The sequence below is a fragment of the Neolamprologus multifasciatus genome, chromosome 2 (assembly GCF_963576455.1).
Source record: "Neolamprologus multifasciatus chromosome 2, fNeoMul1.2, whole genome shotgun sequence".
Lineage (NCBI taxonomy): Eukaryota > Metazoa > Chordata > Actinopteri > Cichliformes > Cichlidae > Neolamprologus > Neolamprologus multifasciatus.
The window spans coordinates 23,449,207-23,470,362 of record NC_140440.1 but is presented as its reverse complement, the minus strand read 5'-3'; the positions used below and the strand labels follow the sequence as shown (position 1 = coordinate 23,470,362).

Genomic DNA, 21,156 nt, shown 5'->3' with positions numbered 1-21,156 from the left:
TGTTCAGAGCCCAGAGGTTATAAAACACAGGGCTTGCCGAATGTGGCGGCTTAGAGCCCGGTTTACTCCACAACAGTTTTAGGTTTTTACGATAGGTCCACCTTTTTAAGACCTTTTTATTTTTAAGATCTCTGCAGCCTAGCAACCCGCAGCTTCCAAACAATGCGTGCAGGTGTGGCGAGAGACTCTAAAGATTAAAGAAGTCGAGATAGGGAAACCAAACATAGTAGCTATACAGTGCACTGTGTTTTCATAGCCAGAATCCCCACACCACCACCCCTACCCACCCTTACTCTGTATTTAGCACCCGACCCCCGCCTACATGACGGGGATCTACAGATCACCATGACCTCACCATCCAGGAGGCTTGTGCATCCACAGGATCGGGGGATGACATGATGTCATTAAACTGAACACGTACACCCCCCACTGATCACGACCTAGACTTGACCCCAACGTTAACACGAACCTCATGTTTGGCCTTCAGTGGGAGGGTATTTTTTCCCCAGAAATACACATGCTATTTAATGTTCTATATAAGGACTTTGATGAGAAAACGATTCTTCTTGAACTGACATATAGCAAAAAACTTTCCTTGCTATCAGTGTTGATCAGTAGGTGGATGCAAGGGTGTATATGGTTGTGTGTTATTAATACCTCAAAGCTAGTCAGTTGGGGCTGATTCGAGAGGCTTCTTGGGTTTCAGTGTTTCTGAGCTCACAGACAAATGTCCCTACATGGATGGTTTCTTCTCCAACGTGCTAACGACTTGGCCGCCTTGCTGGAGATGCCAGCCTAGTCCTGCAGGGCATTTCATGCAATCTATGCATTGTGCTGCCTGAGTAAGCACACATGCATGCCCACGCGTAGGGCAGCAGGAAACTTGTGACTGGGGTGTCATAGGTTTACTATTAATGTGATTTAATTGCCAGCTTATTTGAGGGAAATCTATGTGGGATGGATGACAACCAGTGTCAACGGTAGTTCAAATTTACAATTGTTAAACAGGATGCTGGAGCCCAAACTGTTCCCCTGGGGCTTTTTAGTGGTCAGCTAATCAAATGATTCTGATTCTGAGTCAAATGATAAAATTTGACTCAGAATCAGAAATATATCATCTTTCTGTATATTAAAGTTAATGCTTGTAATGATAATTGTAATGTAAAGGAAAAAAACCACCAAAAAACCTGCATGATGTGTGCACAAAAACTCTTGAGCGGTGACACAGCATGCCTATCTGTCAGCCACTCTCTGACCTTGTCTGTCTGTCTGTCTGCTTTAACACCATCATTGCAGGCAGCGCGCCTGCCTATCTGTCTAGCTGTCTATTTGCAGCTGCAGTCCTGTTTGTGTTTGACGGTTGATGTGCTATTTCATCCGCGCTTTTAGGTGATGTCATTCAGGTGCACTGTGCCAGGGCAGAAAGCTCAGGCGTCCATCAGCTTTTTTCAGAACGGACTGGAGCTTTCTGCTCTGATGCATGTGCAGCAAGTCTGATTTTGTGTTCCTGAGAGGTGAAGACACCTTCCAGACTTTTTTTTAAAACAATGTAAATGCTAGTTGTGAAGATATAAATCATGGACGCTCTTGGCTAATGCATTGTGCAAATTCAGAGGAAAGTCTGTTACCATAAAAGATATTGGATTGCACATTAATGTCACAGATTTAGTTTGATAAAATAAATAGTGAGTAAAAGCAGTAATGCATAAAATCACATTACTGTAGCCTTTAGGAGACAAGACATTCACAGCGTTGCTGTTTCAGTACAAGCTCTGCAAGCTGCTTTGCGGCCCTCCGGCACATGTGCCTTCATTAATTTCTCCCTTAATTAGGAGATTTATGCATAAATGACTTAAAACATGAAATCATGGAAAGACAAATAAGAATTATGTCATTAAATATGCCAACTTGTACCACCCACAATATGGCTTTGCTTAGTCTGGGGAGAATTTTAGGGGCAATGCCTACAACTCCAATGCATTTGTGCATACTAGGTGGCATGTTGTAAGGATGCAGATGTTTAACACTGTGCTGTGGGTCCGATAGCACAGCGTGACCTGTGGCACTGTTGTGGTCAAATTGTGTTTGAGTTTTAAATAGACAAACCCTTAGATTGGACTGTGGTGACTGATGGGCCACACTTTCCCTTCCTTGCTCTCTGGATGTCTGTGTATTTGCACCGCTATGATGGATGCCCATCCCTCCGTAAATATAGCCCTACCGCAGCTAGTTAGCATGGCTGGCATGTTCCAGGCCGGCGGTCATAAGTTAAATATATATCCAAAATAAATACTTCCAGATTCAATTTTCAACTGTTGTTTAGACTAACTATAGTATAAATGTGAGAGAAAAAAGGGGTAAGAGAACCATTTCGTAACAAAGCAAAGTGCATGGTTTTAGCTTTGGAGCAATAAAAAGCTCTGAAGCCCACAGAGGGTTGCATTTTTTTTCGAGAGCAGTGGAGGAAAACGCTGTGGTTCTGCAGCAGCCTACGGGAGCTGAGCCCAGAGCTGTGGCCACTGTGGTGACGAGTCACTGCAATGGTAACAAGTCATTGCCATGGTTTCCATCCAAACTCCGATTCTGTGTTCGAACGCACTGATACTGTGGAATGGATGCTGTGGGTGGGGAATAGGAGACAGCCAGCCAGCAGAGACCGCAGCAAGTGACGTGAAATGAGAGACTGTGATGTTAGTGTTTCATTCAGGTGCTAAATGTAGATGGAAAACTCCACCTGCTTCATGCAGTTGCTTCTTGGTACTGACAGAAGAACAATGGCACATCCCAAAGGTGCCCTCTCGAAGGATCAGATCAAACAGCCAACACTGAACACATTCATCACCATCATCAAATTTGTAAGCTGCCGTCTGCATACACACCACAGAGGTATTCAAAAGGGGAGATTTTTTTGATATGGCTCACAACAGAGTCTTTGAGATCTCTTCAGATGAAGCTTATCACGCTCCCATTGTGACCACACTGGTAGGATGGAATGTCACTGTGTGAGAGTTTCTTTTCTCTCTGCAACAATAGAAGGCCTTCTCTGCTTGTTTCCACCCTGCATGACTCGCTGCGCTACAGTCACTCATACATATCTTCTGTTTTTTCCCTTCTGCTGTTTTTCTTTTATCTTTCAGACTATTGTGCATTATCACTTATGAAGCAGATTACACGGGAAAGCAAATGATAACAGTGTTAATAAACCGACCTTCCTTAAACCACTTGCCTAATGCTGTGTCGGCCAATCTCATGTTGCTACAAGTGGTGTTGGCATGGAAGCTGTGTAGAGGTCCTTTCCATCTGGGACGTTTGGAGACCAGGTGGTGTCTTTGTTCCATTGACTGTTCCTGAGGAGTTTTTGCAATGCTGCAGGGTCCTGAGGTTCGGTAGAGAAAGCTACTGTGGTTGGGGAGTGCTATTAGCAAGCTGGTTTTGACTGGTGCATCCCTCTCAGTGCATCAATACACATATAACTATATAATGTTAATTAATATAATATTGTACTCTGAAAGCTTTACTTTATTCTAATTATATTATTCCTAACATGTTTTCTTTTCAATAAAGAACTTGAAACAAAGGTGTGTAAGACATTGTTCAAATCGAATCAAATCAATTTATTTATATAGCACTTTTCACAGGATAAAAACCACAAAGTGCTTCACCGTAATATAAAACAGTAATACATAAAATACATTAATAATAAAACACACAGCACAAATCTAATTAAAAGCCAATCTAAATAAATGAGTCTTAAGTTGCTTTTTAAAAGAATAAATACAATCAAGGCAATGTAATGATGGAGGGAGAGCATTCCACAACCTGGGGGCCAACGCTCTAAAAGATCTATCACCTCTGGTTTTAAAATATGTTCGAGGGACTACCAACAGCCTTTGATTAGAAGATCTCAGGCTGCGAGAGGGAGCGTGGGGTTCTAAAAGATCAGAAATGTAAGCAGGGGCATCACAATTCAAAGCTTTAAAAGTCAGTACCAAGATTTTAAAATGAATTCTGAAATGTACTGGAAGCCAGTGTAAAGAACGTAACACTGGTGTAATGTGCTCTCATTTTCGTGTCTTAGTTAAAAGCCTTGCAGCAGCATTCTGGACTAACTGGAGACGGTCAAGATTCCTTTTGCTCAAACAAAGAAAAAGGCTGTTACAATAATCTAAGCGAAAAGAAATAAAAGCATGAATAACCATTTCTAACTCAGATTTAGACGGCAAAGTTCGCAGTTTGGAGATGTTTCTTAGCTGAAAAAGGCAGTTCCTAATTAACTGGTGGACATGGCAGAATCAAACATCACACCAAGGTACCTGAGGCTCAGGTGCATGATGAGCCAAGAGAACCAAGATGCTGTTTGATTAGAGATATCTGGTTGTCGGGGGCAATAATTAATGTTTCTGACTTCTCAGAGTTCAACTGTAAGTAGTTGTTGAGAAGTAAGGACAACTGTAAGTAGTCTTCACTTCTCAACAGGATAACACTGTCTTACATTTGTAACCAGACTGCATTGTGTTAACTCCATCATCTCGTAGCTGAATGTTGCATTTCATTGCTGCTGTCATATAGTTACTTTTGAATTATGCTTCTGCGGTGAATCTATTTAGAGATTACAATGTAAGTGGCCGATGCCTTCACCAACATTTATACCTGTATGGGCTGCGTCGATGGCAACGTGTAGTTATTTTTCTAGGGAAGTGCACGTCAGGCCATGGTGTAGGTGACGGTGTTGGGTTTCAGAAGGGTTTGTGCTTATGGCCTGTGGCACAGATTTAACACAGAGGTATAACTCTACTGTCACAGGGCCTAAAAATATTTGGAAGGTGCATTGGCTCTCCACATCTGCTGCTTTTAGTGATATTTATTTCTAATTTCAGACTTTTCTGATTTCCAGTGAGCCCTCCCTGACATCACAGGTGGCTGTTGGTCCCTGGCTGCGCCACCCTATTTGAAAAAATCCATGTAACATGCCTGGGCGAAATCAGCTTTTCCAGCACTTTAACAAGATGGTGACCTGTCAGTGTTTTTAATGTTGTGGCTAACTGCTGTACGCACACTTTATCTCACAGGGCTGCAGTCGTTTCCTGTGTCCCAGCGTGGTATTACTATGTGTTTATCCTATCTTGGTTTTGAACATGGACACAAATATGTACTGTTTTAAGTTTTTAAAAACACACTGGTTTGGACATCAACTTTCTTTTCATGTATTTGATTTCTTCTTAGAAATATGTATTTTTAAAGCCTAATAAATTCTTAAATTATCACTGGATTTGCACTAAAAACTGACTGCCATCTACACTGTGTGTGGCAGGAAAAGTTGCTGCAGGACCCAGCAGCAGCTTTATTGCCGAACTTGCAAGAATACACAGAACTTAAACCAGGCAGGTACTGGAGAATGCTAACTGGGAAACACTGAACGGGCAGAACACACAGCATTGAGGAATGAGGAAAAAGAGGGGCTTAAATACACACAAGTTAATCAAGGAGATGGAATACATTACATAACACAGGGGAGCTAAGTCAGGAGTTAAAAGGGAGTTTTTCTTTCTTACTGTCACCAAATGTTTGGTAAAAGCGGGTTGTGTAATTGTTGGGATTGCTATGAATTGGCGCTATATAAATAAAATGTAATTGAATTAAAAACTTTGAAAAATAAAGAGCAAAGGCTTTTTTTACAGCACAGATTTTGACGTGTCAAAAGAATGAAGGTGTTTAAAATACCTTTAAGAATGACTCTGAGGTATTCAAGTGGCGTAATACACCAACTGTGATGAGAATATGCGCAACAGCAGCATGCTGTAACAATGAGTGAGAAAAAGAAGTGCTAAGAATGTATCATTTTCACCCCTGCTTCTCCTTTTGTTGGAGATCAAAAGCCATGAAACCTATCTATTGTTTGTCACTAAGGCGTCATGCTGCATTTTCTTCGACACTGGGTACACCCACCTGAAGCTGTGTAAAATTTTCCAATACATACCTGCATGTTTGTATGTCCTTTCAGTTATATGCGAAAAATGCAAAGCTGCGCGACACAAAGCTCGTTTATCTGTTATCTCACTGTACCTCCACCCATCAGCTTAGCAGCGTAACATGTGTCTGACCTCATATCCTGATATGACAAGTTTCACATTCAGCCTTATTTGATTCTAGAGAAAATCACTGTTAATCTCAGGAAAACTTATGAAAATATTTTTAAAAAAGCATGCTTTGGATTTTCTTGGCAATCTGCTAATGTGTGGCCCAAATAAAATAAAACACTGGATGAAAAAAAAAACATTAGCTGGAACATGATACATAGCACCTCTCTGACACTTACCACGAACAATCTGGGGGCAGTTTGCTTGGCAGTTTATCCAATCAGTGCATCTAGTATGTTGGATCTCCCGCTGATCCCGTTTACCGCTTATTCTGCTTGTCTTGTCATGTCAGTGTGATCATCAGTCCAGATGTAATCTTTATAATTACAAAAAAAAGCTTTGTTGCTCATGTTAAAAGTAAACAGTTTTTAAGGTCACATATGTACTTCGTGGGGAAAACTTGAGGGCCTACTTTACACTGCATTCATCCCGGTGGAGGGCACTGCTACTTCACTGGCAGTTGTAATTTTGAGCTCTTATTGAGCCCCACTTTTTCTCTTTTACTTCAAAATACCAAAAAAAAAGAGGCTACAACATTTGGATGTTTAAGTCAAGCTTCGAAATCATGATTAAAAATCAAACAAATTCATCAAAATACTACTTGATCAATGGTGACATTTAATCGCTTTATATAATATAAAAACCTTGCAAAGCTGGAAGCTAGAAAACCAAAAATAAAACCAAAAATTTTTTAACAGGAAGAGACCTTTGATAGGCTTGTGGCAAACAGCCATTAGCTGCCGCTGGTTATGGAGTGAAGGGAAAATGATGAAGGGAACAGCACAAACAACAAACTATAGGAGACATATGTGCAAATTAAAGCCCGTGGAGTGAAAGTGAGGAGAATGGAGGGGAGACGGAGATCATCACAGGAGATCCCCTCTGCAGTCTGGGCCTAAAGTAGCAATAGAAAGGGTTGGATAACTCGACCCAGCCTTAACTATACCTATTGCTTTATTGGCTTTGATATGTTTATATTTAGTTGCCACTGCAACCTGTTACCTTTAACCTATTTACTCAATAATGATTAAATATGACAAAGAGTGCAAAGTGCAAGTGTGGCGTTCACCCCTTTGCCTTTGTTGGTGCATGGGAAAAATTTTTCTTAACTCTTACGTTTGCTACTCCCGCATATCTCCATCCCAGCGGCTTGATGCCAAAGTGAAATTAACTCTGATAACGATACACAGTTCCCTTTAGTCTATTGTGCTTAACAGTCATGGCAGTGTTTCTGGTTAGTAAGAGGGATTAATAAAACCTGTATATTTGTTTTTAATGACACAGATGGTCCCCATCTGCACATAGGCGCTTTGTTCATTTGTTTTTAGAGGAAATTCATTTGTTGGGCCTTTAGCCATGGATTATAGACTTCCTGTCTTCTCCAAATCCGACTTGGAAATCCTTGCTAGACTATTATGATGACCTTGTTTGAGATTCCTCGCCCATGATGACATACCAGTGGAGCAAAAAGTTCCTAAGTGAGAGCAGTGAAACATAAATATTTCTTTAACTGATGTATTAGTGTTAATGGCTGCAGCTTTAATGTCTGATACTTATATTATTAAATGTCTAATGCCCACAGTCTGCGAGGCCAGGCCACCTTTTTTTGACTCATTCTTTTTACTTCATACTCAAAGAATCCACTGATCCACTCAGATGACCCCACAGTGAAGGAGTTCCCCCAACATTAATGTTTAGCAGAGCTCTCTGCAGATGGTTGCAGATCACGTGGGATGTCCATCCCCCTGTGTGAAGCTCTAAGGAGCAAATAGCTGAGATGGCATGGTATCAATAAGAATTTAGACATGTCATCAGCCCTGAGTGATTCAGAATGGAGGCAGCAAAGAGCCCATTCCTGCCTATAACTCATGTGCCTCTTGTTCTCACCAAGCACTTAAACACACACACACACACACATACATACACACACATTCACTCAGTGCCTCTTTTCTCATTCCTTCCATTCCTCATTGATCTGCCATCCAGGTCCTTGGAGAAAGAGGAGGGAGAGGACGGGTAAAGTGATCAGGCCATGACATCATCTTCTGGCTACCTCATCCTCAACACTAGATCCTGCAAGTGTGTTTGTGTGTATGTACGCGTATGTGTGTTTCAGCCATGGAGACGAGGATAGACTCATACTTTCAACAACACTTTCCTCTCTAGACGTGAGGGGTCCGGGGATTAAAAAGAGAGAGAGACTAGACTAGTCTACAGTAATGATTTCCACTATGAATGAAAACATAGTACTTCCATCATAAGTAGCTGTTGTAGCTCAGTGTAAGCTTGCCCAAATCAGATGCAGTGCTGTACAAGATGAGTCAGCCCGCCTCATGAATATGATCACTGAGGCTGTGGCTGAAGCAACCACAGGATGTGACATAAACAGACAGGTAGGGACACCACCTGGTGGAGAGAAGGTGGTCTGTCTGACATGCACAGGCAAGTGGGCAACTTGCAACACCCATCCATTATTAGTTGTGTGGTTGCTAGGCTACTTGGTTAATGCTGGAGGGTGAGGTTTTAAGTGTTTGTCAGCTTCTCGCCCTCCCTTTTCTTATCTTCCCTCATTTTCTCACCGTCAAAGATCACACGTGCTTGCATAGTTGTAACCGCGCCCACTTCCTACAGGAACAGCCTTTTATGGGCATACAGGTAAGACGACCATAGAGATGTGACTTTCCTGGTGTTGTAAACAGACATCAAAAGGATGAAACATCTTTTGACACGTTGTGGCTTCTCACGGATGAAAGTGTGCCTATGTGAAGCAGGCACATCGCAGCGGTTCACGGTGCTGGGGTTGAGCTTCCTCCAGTAGGTCAGAAATCCGTAAAGGGTTTAATAACAGTAGTCACATATAAAATCATCAGTGGATTTTAAACGTCTTCTCTTTTAGTCTAAAAATACTTGATTACCTTACTTGTTCATTTATAACTATGCAAATTATATGAACTGACTGATAGTTCTGACACGGGTTAATTCAAGTCAATGCAGTTCCGTTATTTTCAATTTTATTCGTATATCACCAAAGCCTCAGGGGGCTTTATACTGTAAGGCAGAGACGCTACAGAGAAAAACACAACAATCAAACAACCAAGTGTGAGCAAGCACTTGGTGACAGTGGGAAGGAAAAATGTATTTTTAATAGGGAGAAACCTCAGGTAAGGGCATACATCTGATGCAACTGGATTAGACATTCATTTCTCCTTGATTGATACATCTCACACACACACACACACACACACACACACACACACACACACACACACACACACACACACACACACACACACACGCACACACAGTCATGGGCAAGAACCGCTCCATTTTATTGTGTCATGACTCAGATATACTATTAGTCACTGTTAATCAATTCTTGGAGGCTGCTGACATCCACTAATATCAGTGACTTCACATTCAGGGGGCACTTTGTGGAAAATGTCAGCACACGGCACAATTTATTCCCAAAGACTTCATGTGTCATCACCTAAACCTCTATCTCTTATCAGGCTGACCAAGCCTCCATGCCACCCACTCTTTTAAACATTCTTCATATTAGGCCCTGCAGAGAGGACTTTTCCAGTGGTCAATCAGTGACCTCCGGTAGGTCTACATCAAAGAGACAATGTAGGTGGTTCTTGGGTGGGGTGAGGATGATGGAACTCCAACAGTTTGTGCGTGTGTGTATGTGTATATCTCTGCATGTGTCGACACACTGTGGGCTACAAAAGTGCCCACAGAACCATAACAATAACAGACACAGTGGAAAGAACCCAGAGCACTAATAATGATGTCATGGTGTCTGTTTTGTGTGTACCCACGATTGGAATTCACCTCAATCAAACACAATGTGGAGGACGTGTCTGGAGAAAGCTGATTAATATTAAAAGATCATTAACAACCTAAAATATTAGTGAATTTATAAAATGCATTATCCCTTTATTAAATGTCCCGACCACTGGCCGTCTCACCAATACCATAAGCGGTCTTGAATTTGCGTAATATTTGACACATTAAAGGTGTTATAAGAAAATGTGCAGGATCATCCAACGAAAAGAAAAAATGTTGCAGACCTTGGATTTTATGTAAAAGGGAGGAATTAAGCCAATCTTATTTAAATCAATCACCCTCTAGATGTGAATGCACGCAGTCTTAGGATAAACAGGTATTTTTCTCAGTCATTCGAGCATATCTGTAGCTCAAATGATTGAGTGTCTGCAGCTGTCAGAGAGCTAGAGTACCACCTGGACTGACTGTCAGTGTATTTCAGGGCTAGAACAGAGATACAGACAGCCATTCACACTCACATCCACATCTACAGCCAATTTAGAATCACCAGTAAATCTAACATGCATGTGGGAGTAAGCATGGTAGAGAAACACACAAGTAAAGGGAGACTATGCCTCTCTCTGTGGACCCTTTTTTGCTCTGAGGCCACAGTGTTGACCATGTAGCACCAACAGATCATCCAATGAAAGTCTCAGTGTCTCACCTGGCCCTCTCACAAAAGGTTAGTAGATGTTCACATACCTTCAGGATGTGAGAGAGAGTCTGTAAAGCTGTAGTGGTCTGTGGCGCCCCCCAGTGGTCACAGTGTGATCTTACAAATTCAGACTGGGTACATTTTTTTGTTTTCTACGACTTACCAAAAATCATAGTAAGTTAATAATTTGTTTAAATAATTTACACACTATAAGACCTTCTTACTCCAAATGAACACATTAATGGGTCACTATCATATATGAAGGTTTATATAATCTGTTGTATCTTATGAGCTTAAGTGGTGTCCAAAGTTTCTGTGTTTTTTGGATCTCTTTAATTGTTTTTTAGACTATGAACTCCATCCATCCATTCATCCATCCATACATTGATGCATTGTTCCAAGGATGAGGAGTGGGGGCAGTGTCACACTACCTAATTTTCTTGTCCGTTCTGGCAGAATATCTCACTGATGTGTGGAGCATTAAATTAAAATAGTATTTCGCCTCCATTTTTAATGTTTCATCCTAAAACAAAGTACTTTAAAACTAAGCTACTGATATCAGGAAATAACCCGTGAATCAGATTGCTACGCTGGCGAAATTAAAGGTTGCATGACCAAAGATTTTCAGTATTTTAAAACAGCTTCAAAATAAAGGCTAAAGTATTGCATCAGAACAAAAAATACAAAGAAAGCAAGAAAAGAAAATTTTGTATGAGACATTTTATTGGCATTGATGTGTTGTTTTACAGCCAACTTAATCAAATTAAGAGAAACACAATCATAAAATAAATATGAGGTTCTTTTAAAACACTATTTTCAAGTTTGTTTTGTTTTTCGAGATATTTGTAGAGAAAATACACACCTCAATAAACCCATTAATCAATAAACCTATGGATTTATAGTGTCTGCACATTACTAGTGACTTTAGAGTACGACCTGATTATCCTACATACACATTTTTGTTAGTACTTTTAAAGAGCGCCTCAAACACAAGGCCTTCTTGTTTGCATTTTGAATACCCAAGAGTCATCTATTTGGCATAGCACATAGCAGCAAATAAAAAATAAAACAACCAAAGACTTGCTGTCTTCAGTTGCAATGTGAAAACATTACAGGCTAACATTGGACACTCCATTTATACATTGTGTATTTTAAACCTAACAGGCTCCAGGAAGTCGGCCTCTACCCTCTATTTCAGGACCTTTTCCCCCCTGTTGGGGGTAAGTTGGGGGGATGTTTGTGGTAATAGTCTGGTGGGGTGGGATTGGGGCTTGTATTCATCCCTGTAGGGACATAATACATGCTCTCCAGGTAGCTGTGGTCCACTGGGGGATGATTCTGAGGCTCGGGCTTTGAACCCTGACCAGAGGGATTTCTGTAGCCGACCCCGGAGCCGCTTGGGTGCATTGCTGCTGCAGCTGATGCTTCGGGGTACCGGGGTGGCTGGGGCTGGGCCTGGGGCTGGGCTGGGGGAGCAGGAGCTGCATAGGGCATGTACTGTGGAGCAGGGGCGTACATGCTGGGGTTAGGGAGGGGTGGGTAGGGGGCTGCGGAGGGCGGATACAGGCCTGAATGTGATATTGTTTGCTGTGGGATGAGCACTTCCACATATTGGCCAGTCTCTGGGTCAAACAGCATCTTCCTCAGAGGCTGAACAGGCACCTCAATATAAAAGTACTTCCCTGTTTCAGGATCCAGGAGCACTCTGCGAGGCGTCTGCCCATAGCTGCTTTCTGAGTACAAACTGGAGCTGTCACCCCCGTATTCAGAGCCATAGGAAGGCCCTGCCATGCTTTGAGTGCCACATAGAAACTGAGGATCCATAGAGGGAAGGCCAGGGGAGTGATTGTGGCTGGGATCGCTGTAAGGAGCCCCAGTTATCAGCCCCGGTGGCTGCTGGTGGGGAGATCTGTGCACAGGAGGCCGTCGAGGGTCAATGTGCTGGGGTGGGGGCAACGAGCGGTCCACAGAGCAGGCCTGCATGAGTGAGGGGTGAGGAGCGCAGGGAGCAGGCTGGTGGAGAGGCTGGTATATTGTTGGCTGCTGGCTTGGACCAAAAGGGCTTGATTTGGGAGAGCCTGGCTGGTAGCTCATTGGCTGAGCATCGGGTCTGCACTGGTGGGGCCGAAGAGGAGGCTGTGCTACTGCGTAAGGTAGAGCCTGGCCCGGAGAATGCGTGGGGGCCGGTGGGGTGAGGTTATGGGGACTTCGGTGATGGTGAGGAGGGTGGAGACCAATGTGAGTGGGGCAACCAGCTGTGCAGGGGCAGGCCGGAGGACGGGAGGAGGGTTGAAAGCGATTTGATCTCAAGGGTGTCAAATCCGGGAGCGTCAGTGGACTGAAGCTCTCTCGTTCATCATAGCTTGGAGGGTCATCAGAGGCATAAAAATGCAGGTTGTCGGTCCTCTGTGAGCGCTCACTGGAGAGAGATCTGTGGCATGGCTGGTGCGTATATCTTGGCAGATGTGTTGTGGAAACAGCAGTGGGCTGTGTTGTATTGTTTGAAGTCAGTGGCACAGTTTGTTGTTGATGAGGGTTTGCTGCCCTGGGATACTGCAGCTGCCTGTCGCGATCCATAACAGCCGGCTGGCTTGGCTGGCTTGGCTTGCTGACTCCTGCTGAGGCGGGTGCCGTAGTTTGGCTTGCAATCGGGTCAGAAACCGAACCTGCAGCTGAGGTCACACCTGAGCTGGTGGCTGATGTTGGAACTGAAGTTAAAGCTTTTTGTGCACATCTGGCAGTCTGAGGAGAGGCAGCTGGTTGCTGCATCTGCCCTCTGTCACTAATAGCCTCTGAGTCTGGAGGTTCTGCTGACTGGTTTGAGAGACTGGAGCTGGCAGTTGAAGTTGTTTTGCTGGGCGGAGGTTTGAGGCTGGACACCGCTGACACGGCTAGTTTTCTTGAAAAATTAGATGTTGCTGTGGAGTCAGTGGAAATCTTCCTGTAGATTGTTGGCGAGCTCACTACAATCGTCTGAGTCCTCTCGTCACTTTGTGACTTTGCAATCGATGTTGCTGCCGACAATCTATGCGCTTCATTTGATGTCACACCAAAATCTGCAGGTTTAAATTTGCAGTTCGGCTTTGGAGGCACGACTGGCTTTTGGGAATTTTTAGCTATGGATTTAACTTCAATGATTTGAGGCCTGCTGTTTCCACTAGAGTTTCCAGTAGAGCTTCCAGTAGAGCTTCCAGTAGAGCTTGAGGGAATGTCTTTTTTCTGTGGTTCTTTAGACATTGATTTCACCTGAATCGGCTGTGGTTTGAATCTACTTATTGCAGGTGACCGCGGGGGGAAAGTGGGATCTAATCTCTTCACAGCTTCAAAATCTGACACGTCCCTCTGCTTGGTAGGGAGTGGGTCTTGTTCCTGAGAAAAACTCCTTAGTTTTACAGTGTCTTTTTCTGCAGGATTTATGCTACCTCCCTCGTCTTCCCTGGTTTTTGTGGTTGCATCTGTGCTGTCAGACACTGCTGAGGGGACGGAAATGGTAGATGAGGAGGAGAATGTCCTCTCTCTATGAGACTCATTCCAACCTCCGTCAGAAGGAGCAACGGTCTGAAGGGGGATCTCCAGAGAGTTCACATGCTTGCGGGGAACTCCTTTAACTCCAGATGCATTCTGGCTGTCACCCACAACTGCTCCAATGTCAGCTTGGTAGCCTTTCTCCTTTAATAACATGGACACAGAGTGGCCACTAGTAGCAGGGGCAGTAGCAGGGGCACTACCAGGGGTAGTGGGTTTAGGTGAAATTGAAGCAGGCCGTGCTAGGATTGGGGTTTGGATCTCCATCTCCTGGGCGGGAGATGCAGATGTCCTGGTCTTGCTCGGTCCTTCCCTGATTAACACTACAGCAGTGGACACCTCTCTTTCCTTACTGGGCATTTTAGGGAGGGTTCCAAGCATGTGATGCTTCCTGTCTGTTCTTACAGCCGCAGGTTTATCCTCACTGTCTGGAACTTTGTGGATTTCTGGCAGCGTCTCTCGTGGTTCTGCTGTAATGTTTACACCAGGCTCACATGGTCTGGATATTTCAGCATCTGATGCTGTGTTGTTTGATGCATTCAAACACTGCAATTCTCTGCTCACATCGGTGACGGGCTTTGGAAAAACCTGGGATTTGTCACCTAGGTTCTCTGAGTCTTTTTTGACACGTGATGTTTTATTTTTGTCTTCTTTCAAGCAAACAGCTTTGTATTCTATTTGCATTGGCTGTGGACCAGACAGAGGCTTTCCTTTGCTGTGAGGTGGTGGAGATGGGGTTAACATTTTTGAGTCTTTTGCCTCCTCCTTCTCTTCCTCCGTCCTCTCCGCCATGAACGCCTCTGCTCTTTCCTCCCTCCTTATCCCTTGTCTTAAATCCATCTCCTCTGCTGCTATGGCCTCTTCTTTATGTTTTTCATCAGCAGTTTCTACACTTTCTTCAGCACTAGATGCTTTAAAGGACAGATTATAAGTATTCTTCACGAGCCGCCTCACATCTCTAACTTTGTGAAGCGGGCCTTTTGCTTTATTGTTCTCGTCTCCGTCTTCTTCTTCTGTTTTCTCATCCATGTTTTGTCTAAAAAATATATCTGGTGAAGTACTCTCGGATTTGCTTTCTGCTTCAGGTGTGAGACACACATTTAAAGAGGCTTTCTTTTTCCCCACAGCTTTCAGTTTGATCTCTTGCGTTTTAGACATGAAGGCGCCGTTGTCACCCTGTTGCAACTGTTTCGGTTCCTCCCGGCTTTCACACACGCCCCCTCTCTTTGTTGGTCTGAACTGTCCGCTGTGGTCTGCGTCGGCAGAAGGAGTTTCTGTGGCATTTGCTGAGTCGTCACCCTCCCTTTTGTATGTTTTGCTGTAGTCTGCTTGTTGTTCTCCACTTCTGCGCTGCTTACTATCGAATGGCACCTTCAGTTCTGATCGCATTTCAGATCGCGACAGCACTGCATTCCTGCTTTGAGAATCGGCCTCTTCACTGTCAGTCAGGGAAAAGGTAACACTCCTGCAGCTGCTGGATGAGCTCGGCCTGTTACTAGATCTCACACCAAAGCTTCTGGGTGGTTTAGCTTCATCCTTGGCGCTTGGTTCCCCTCTCATGGGAATACTCTCCGATGAAAGGCTATAATCCGATTGAAAACTGGAACTTAGGTCATGTATGTCTGGTCTTGGTGATTCTTTAAGTGGTGCCACTTGACTCTCAGCTGGTGGACTGCTCTTCTCAAATGTGGGGCTCAATCCTTCGCCTGCTTGTTCATCAGGTTGTTTATCAGCACTTTGCATCTTTTTGGACAACACATTCTTGATCAGGCAAGAAGCCATCTGAGTTTTAGTGCATGTTTCATCCATAGAAGCAGATTTCTGGAGTTGGGATTTTCTGACATTGGGAAGATGGGGCTCAGGGCTGTGGTCAGAGGGGTAGTGCTCGTGCATTGCTGCTGGTGTACTGTGTTGCCTCACAAACGTCCCTCTTGATTGACTTGCCTGGGAGTAGCTTTCCACCATGCTTGCTAGCCCAGGACTGCTATTTCCACTGCTTCCGTCTTGCTTCCCATCAGCATCATTCCTCTTTTTCAGCTGTATCTGTCTCTTTGGGACTCCTCTCCTCAGCTTCCTGGAGTCCTCCCTTTCTACAGCCACATCTACGCATTCAAAGCTGCCCAGTTCATAGCGCCTAGATGGATCTAAGCCATCTGAGAAGTATGCAGATGGTTGCTGGGAGGAGAGTTCATCATGGTCCAACTTTGGCACAGAACCTCTGAAGTCAGCATAGGCTTGCCAGGCAGTGCCGATCCCAGCCGGGCTCTCCTGGGTAGATGGCTGGGAGATGTTTGCGGATGAGTGGTGGCTTGAGTTGTACATGTCAAGGTAATCTATATCAGGGCTTGACAGGCTGCGGAAAGCCACATCTGTAAACCACTTCACCTCATCATCTGCCTCGTCAAGTTCACTCCCCATGCTGGAGCTGGAACTTCGGCCGGGCCTGTATGAGGCCGCATGTCCGGGAGCACTGCTCTTGGTTCGGGGTGCAGGAGGTTGAGGTCGTCTGCTGGCAGCACAACCCCTGGTGGCTTGTTGTGAAGCGAGTCTATGAACACTCTGTTGTTGCTGTAGCTGTCTTGTGGCAGACGAGCTCTCCGAATAGGAATGCACTGTTGGCAACCCTTGTCGGGTCTCTCTGCTTGTGGGAGCTGCACCGCGACTCGCAGGTCCTTTTCTATTCCTGGCACTGAATGACAGCTCAACCTGTTCCCCTCTGTAACTGGTGTCCCCCTGCGACCCCTCCTCTTCCGTTTCAGGAACCTGCTCCTCCCTCTTCCTATTTCTTTCCATCTCCCTATACTTTTGCCTCTCTCTGCCTCTCTGCCTCTCCTGCTCCAGTGGCATTCCCCTTTCCATTCCCAATTGCCTTCCTGGGTTGACCCAGTGGGCCTGGCTATTATTGTCGGGGCTTTCCCTATTTGTCACCACCTTCTTTAAATTGCCTCTAGGTGAGGATGCGCCAACATGAGTGGGACTGCGGCTTCTGTTCTGCCACTGTCTGTATGGTTTCTCAGGAGCGATGATGTGGACAGGTGTAAACCTGGTGAGTGGCGGAGAGGGGGACCGCCTTCTGTTTGCATGATGGGACATGTCCTCTGTGAACCTCTCTCTGTTTTCAGGTCTAACTTTGGTTAACAGCTGTCCTCCCGAGGTCTCAGGTGTAGATTTTAAAGAGCTGCTACTGTCAGAAGTGGGGGAATGAGCAGCAAACAGAGGCTGCGCAGGTGAATTTGATTTAGCCCCGTGAACAGGTGAGAGGTTTGGACTTCTCTTCTTGGGAACTAGAAGATTAGGAGAAGGACAGTTGATTTCAGAAGGGAGATTATTATCAGTGTCTTCTTTCTGAAAAAAGAGCGGATGAATATCTGTTTTTTCCTGAGGGAAAGAAGCTGCGCCTGATTTGTCCTCTATATTTACTCCCTCTGGTGTTTCTTCTCTCTCTTCCCTTTGCAGTTTTAGAGGGCAATCTAACTTTCCCTCTGGTAAAATAGGTAAAGGAGGTAAAGGCAGAGGAGCTGGTGAACTGCCTTTGATTTCAGCAACCAAAGGTGGAGATTTGTCCCTTGTTACTGTCTCAAATAAGGGTGGCACACTCTCTTTTCTCAAATATGTGGGAGACTGTGTTTCTGTGATAACTGCTGAAGAAGAGTCCCTATCACTCAAAAGGGTATTTAATCCAAGGGGAGGGTTGCAGTCTGCAGAGAGGGTTGCTGGTGATAGCTGACACCTGTGCGGAGAAGCAGCAGGTGATGGATCTCTACTTTTGTGCTGAGGTGAAGGACTTTGAAATCTTGGTTCAGGTGAGGAAGTTTGATGATTTGGCTGAGGTGAAGGTGTTTGGTGCTTGGGATGATGTAGCAGAGTTTTTTCAGTCTCTGGGGCAGAGCTTGTGAAGCAGCCAATGGACTCTGCTATATCGTCTCTGCTTGTGGTGAGGCTCCTTTCTTCAGAGGGGATGGGTGTATTATCTGGCTCTGGGACGGGGAGATGAGAGAGTTCAGGAAATGGGGGACTGCTCCTGTCCTCGGGTTGAACAACAGAGTAAGAAATTCCTGTGATGTGAGGGGAGGAAGTGAGGCTTCTTGATGGGGATGTGTCGAAGAGAGGCTCCAGCAGAGGAGAAGCTGATAAAGGTCGCTCTTTCCTGCCAACCTCAGGAGAGGATGCTGTAATCCTGATTTCAGGTGAGGGAGAAGTATATCTGTGCTCGATGGGAGAGCAGCTGTCTCTAAAAGCAGGTGAGGGAGATAAACTATAACTTACCACAGGGGAAGTCGCCTGTCTTATTTCTGGTGAGCGTTCAGGAGAGGGAGTTGTTGACCCAGGTCTGGTCAGAGAGGCAGCGCTGAGCAGGCCAGGTGAGGGAGCTGTGTTTCTGAAATCAGGTGAGACCGAACCCTCCACAAGTTCAGGGGATGATGCTTTTGAAATGACAGGTGAGGGAGGGGTGTATCGTGTGCCAGGAGTGGAAACAGAACTGCCTGCTTCCACTGATAACCTTTGGCTTTCAGGAGTAGCTGCTGTTTCTCTTTCTGCAGTAGAGGGACCTGATGTGTGGGGAGAATCTTTTATCTCAGGCGTAGAGCCTCTGCTGAAGAGATCAGGTAAAGAGATCCTCCCTCTTAGGTCAGGGAAAGGAGATGAAGCCTGAGTGTCAGAGGAGGAGGACCTATGAATAAGCTCAGGGGAGTCCGGTGTTTCTCTTAAATTAGATAATAAATCTGTGGGTGAAGGTGAAGGGGATAAATGAGAGGTTCTTAATTCAAAGGCTGATTCTGTAAAATCCTGAAAAAAGTCTTTGGATGGGAGCTCAGCTGATGGACTGCTGTTTTGATTTAAGTTGGCAGCTTTTGGCTCAGGTGTGTCTTGTGCTACTCCAAACTCAGGTAAAAACTGAGGGTTCACCGATTCACAGCACGAGTGGCTGATACAGTTTCTGGGTTCAAGAGAGGGACTTGGAGTTAGAGACTGATGTGACGGGCTGCTGTTGCTGTCTTTGAATGAAGGAGTTGTTCTTATTGGTTCAGGTTCTGAAAGCGTTTGTTTTGGATCAGGTGAGGACGATGAAGGCCTTCTTTGAGCCGAAGAGGAGGACAAAGATGATAGTCTTCTCTCTGGACTGAAGATACAGGCGCTGTTATGTTCAGGAGAAGGTGTCCTCTCACCAGTGCTGGGATTTTGGAAAGAAGGGCTTGCTGTGCTGAGCTGAGGTGCTGGTGATTTACTTCTTGGTTGTGAATTTGCACTGCTGTCCTCAGAAACTTCTGGATGACTAGAGCTCAGCCCTTTGGCCTCCAGAAGCCTCTGCAGTGGGGGACTGTAAAGCTTGTCTCTCGAATCTTCAAAGCCTTCCTCACCTTCACTGGAGCCCTGTGCTGTGTGGTAAGAGCCAGAGGAATCGTTCAGCTCGTCCAACAGAGGTGACGCAGCAGCCGTCCCATCCACCTCCCTCTGGGAAGGGACAAAGGGCCCTACAGCGGGGCTGCTTGAGAGAGACGCCGACTCACAGTCGTCTCCGAAAATGTCACACAGGCAAGTGGTCTCGGAGATGGCGCTGCGCTGAGAAGGGATGTTGATAATGTCGAATATTTCAACGTGGTTGGGGGTGCCGTCACGATGGCAAAGGGAAAAGGTGCGGGGGGCACTACGCAGGAAGGAGTAGCTGTCCCCCTGGAGAGTCCAGCTGTCCATTGCTAGTCCACAAGCTCCAAATTCTCACTGTGGCCAGTCCAGTCTGCTCCTCTTGCCTGTTCTGGGCTCCGTTCCTGGACTAGAAATAAGATACAGTCATCTGCACATTGTGTAGCTCATTCATTTGTAGCACCAGTAATAGCTGATAAATATCTGTGAGAGGCAAAAGTATAGAAATTACAAATGTAGAACCTAGAATTGGATTGATTTCTTTTCCTTAACTTCCCTAAAGCAAAATTATCTTTCGGTGCCCTAATGTTCTAATAATAACTCCATCTACAATACCTTTGTTATGTAACGTAATTAAACCAATACAGCAAGCTATATGAACATTTATTTTGACTCCAAATCTTTTTGTGCTACAGACTCAAAATCTCACAAGAAGAGATTTTGAATCTCACAAAGAGATTATCCTAGATACATAGAGTAACAATATTTAAATTAACTTTCACCAACACATATCCCTTATCCAAACTTTAGAAAAAGCCCTTTCCTTGTGCAAGTAGACAGAGAAAGGCTGGTACTCTACCTTTAGCCACTGATGAAGACTTCCCAGGGACATTGAATTCTTCTTTGTTGTGGTATCCGTCCCAAATCGGACAAACTACCCGTTCAATCCACAAAACACCCCAAGCTGACAAAACCTCTCTTCATAAGCTGAATCCAGGACTGAGAAGATCCGTCCAGCTCTGTCTGCCGGTGGCCCACTGACAGCACAGTGTCAGAGGCACTGCCATGTATCAGACTTGAATAGAAAAAGCAAAGAGGGGCATCTAACCCAGACATATTACATCTCCTGGACTGTATTTCTGCCCCTCCCTTCTGCTCTGGCAACAGGGAAAGTGCTTACTGTATCTAATGTGGATCTCTTTTCTTCTGCAGACTGGGGTTTGGTTGGGCACAGACTTTCCTGTGTGAGCTGGGATGGGGTGCGGCACAGGGGTGGGTGGGTGTATAGTTAGCAGCAGGTGCTGATCCAGCCAGGACGGATGAGTGCGCCTGGAATCTGACACTTATAGCCAGCTCAGTCACAGGGCTCCTCTATATATAGACCAATACTATCGGGGCCAGATAGCCATAGTCATTTCACTGTGTGCTGGAGGCGAAAAAAAAGGGAAAAGTGGAATTTGAAGTACAGCACACACATTGTCCAGGTGTTAAATACATGCAACTTAACTTACACCTTTGCTTATCTGTGTGTATCTGGGGAAAAGGCCAAAGTCTAGCACACATTATCCAGTTTTAATAATAACTCACATGCAGACCTCTGCTGAATTGCATTTTTGCGGCATGCAACAATTAAAGGTCTTAAACTTT

The 21,156-nt window shown here is 44.8% G+C and overlaps 1 protein-coding gene across 1 annotated transcript; it reads right to left on the bottom strand.

The window, feature by feature from the left end:
* Nucleotides 1–11,321: 11,321 nt before the first annotated feature.
* LOC146524379 (uncharacterized) lies at nt 11,322–21,156 on the bottom strand. The gene is made up of 2 exons (XM_085132677.1): nt 20,369–21,156; nt 11,322–19,918 (listed from the first exon to the last, which is right to left on the bottom strand). The coding sequence occupies exon 2, from the start codon at nt 19,837–19,839 to the stop codon at nt 11,815–11,817; it is 8,025 nt and encodes a 2,674-aa protein (XP_084988803.1). The 5' UTR covers nt 19,840–19,918; nt 20,369–21,156; the 3' UTR covers nt 11,322–11,814.

Coding starts and splice junctions, on each gene's coding strand:
- LOC146524379 (XM_085132677.1), bottom strand. CDS start 19,839: ATGGACAGCTGGACTCTCCAGGGGGACAGCTACTCCTTCCTGCGTAGT.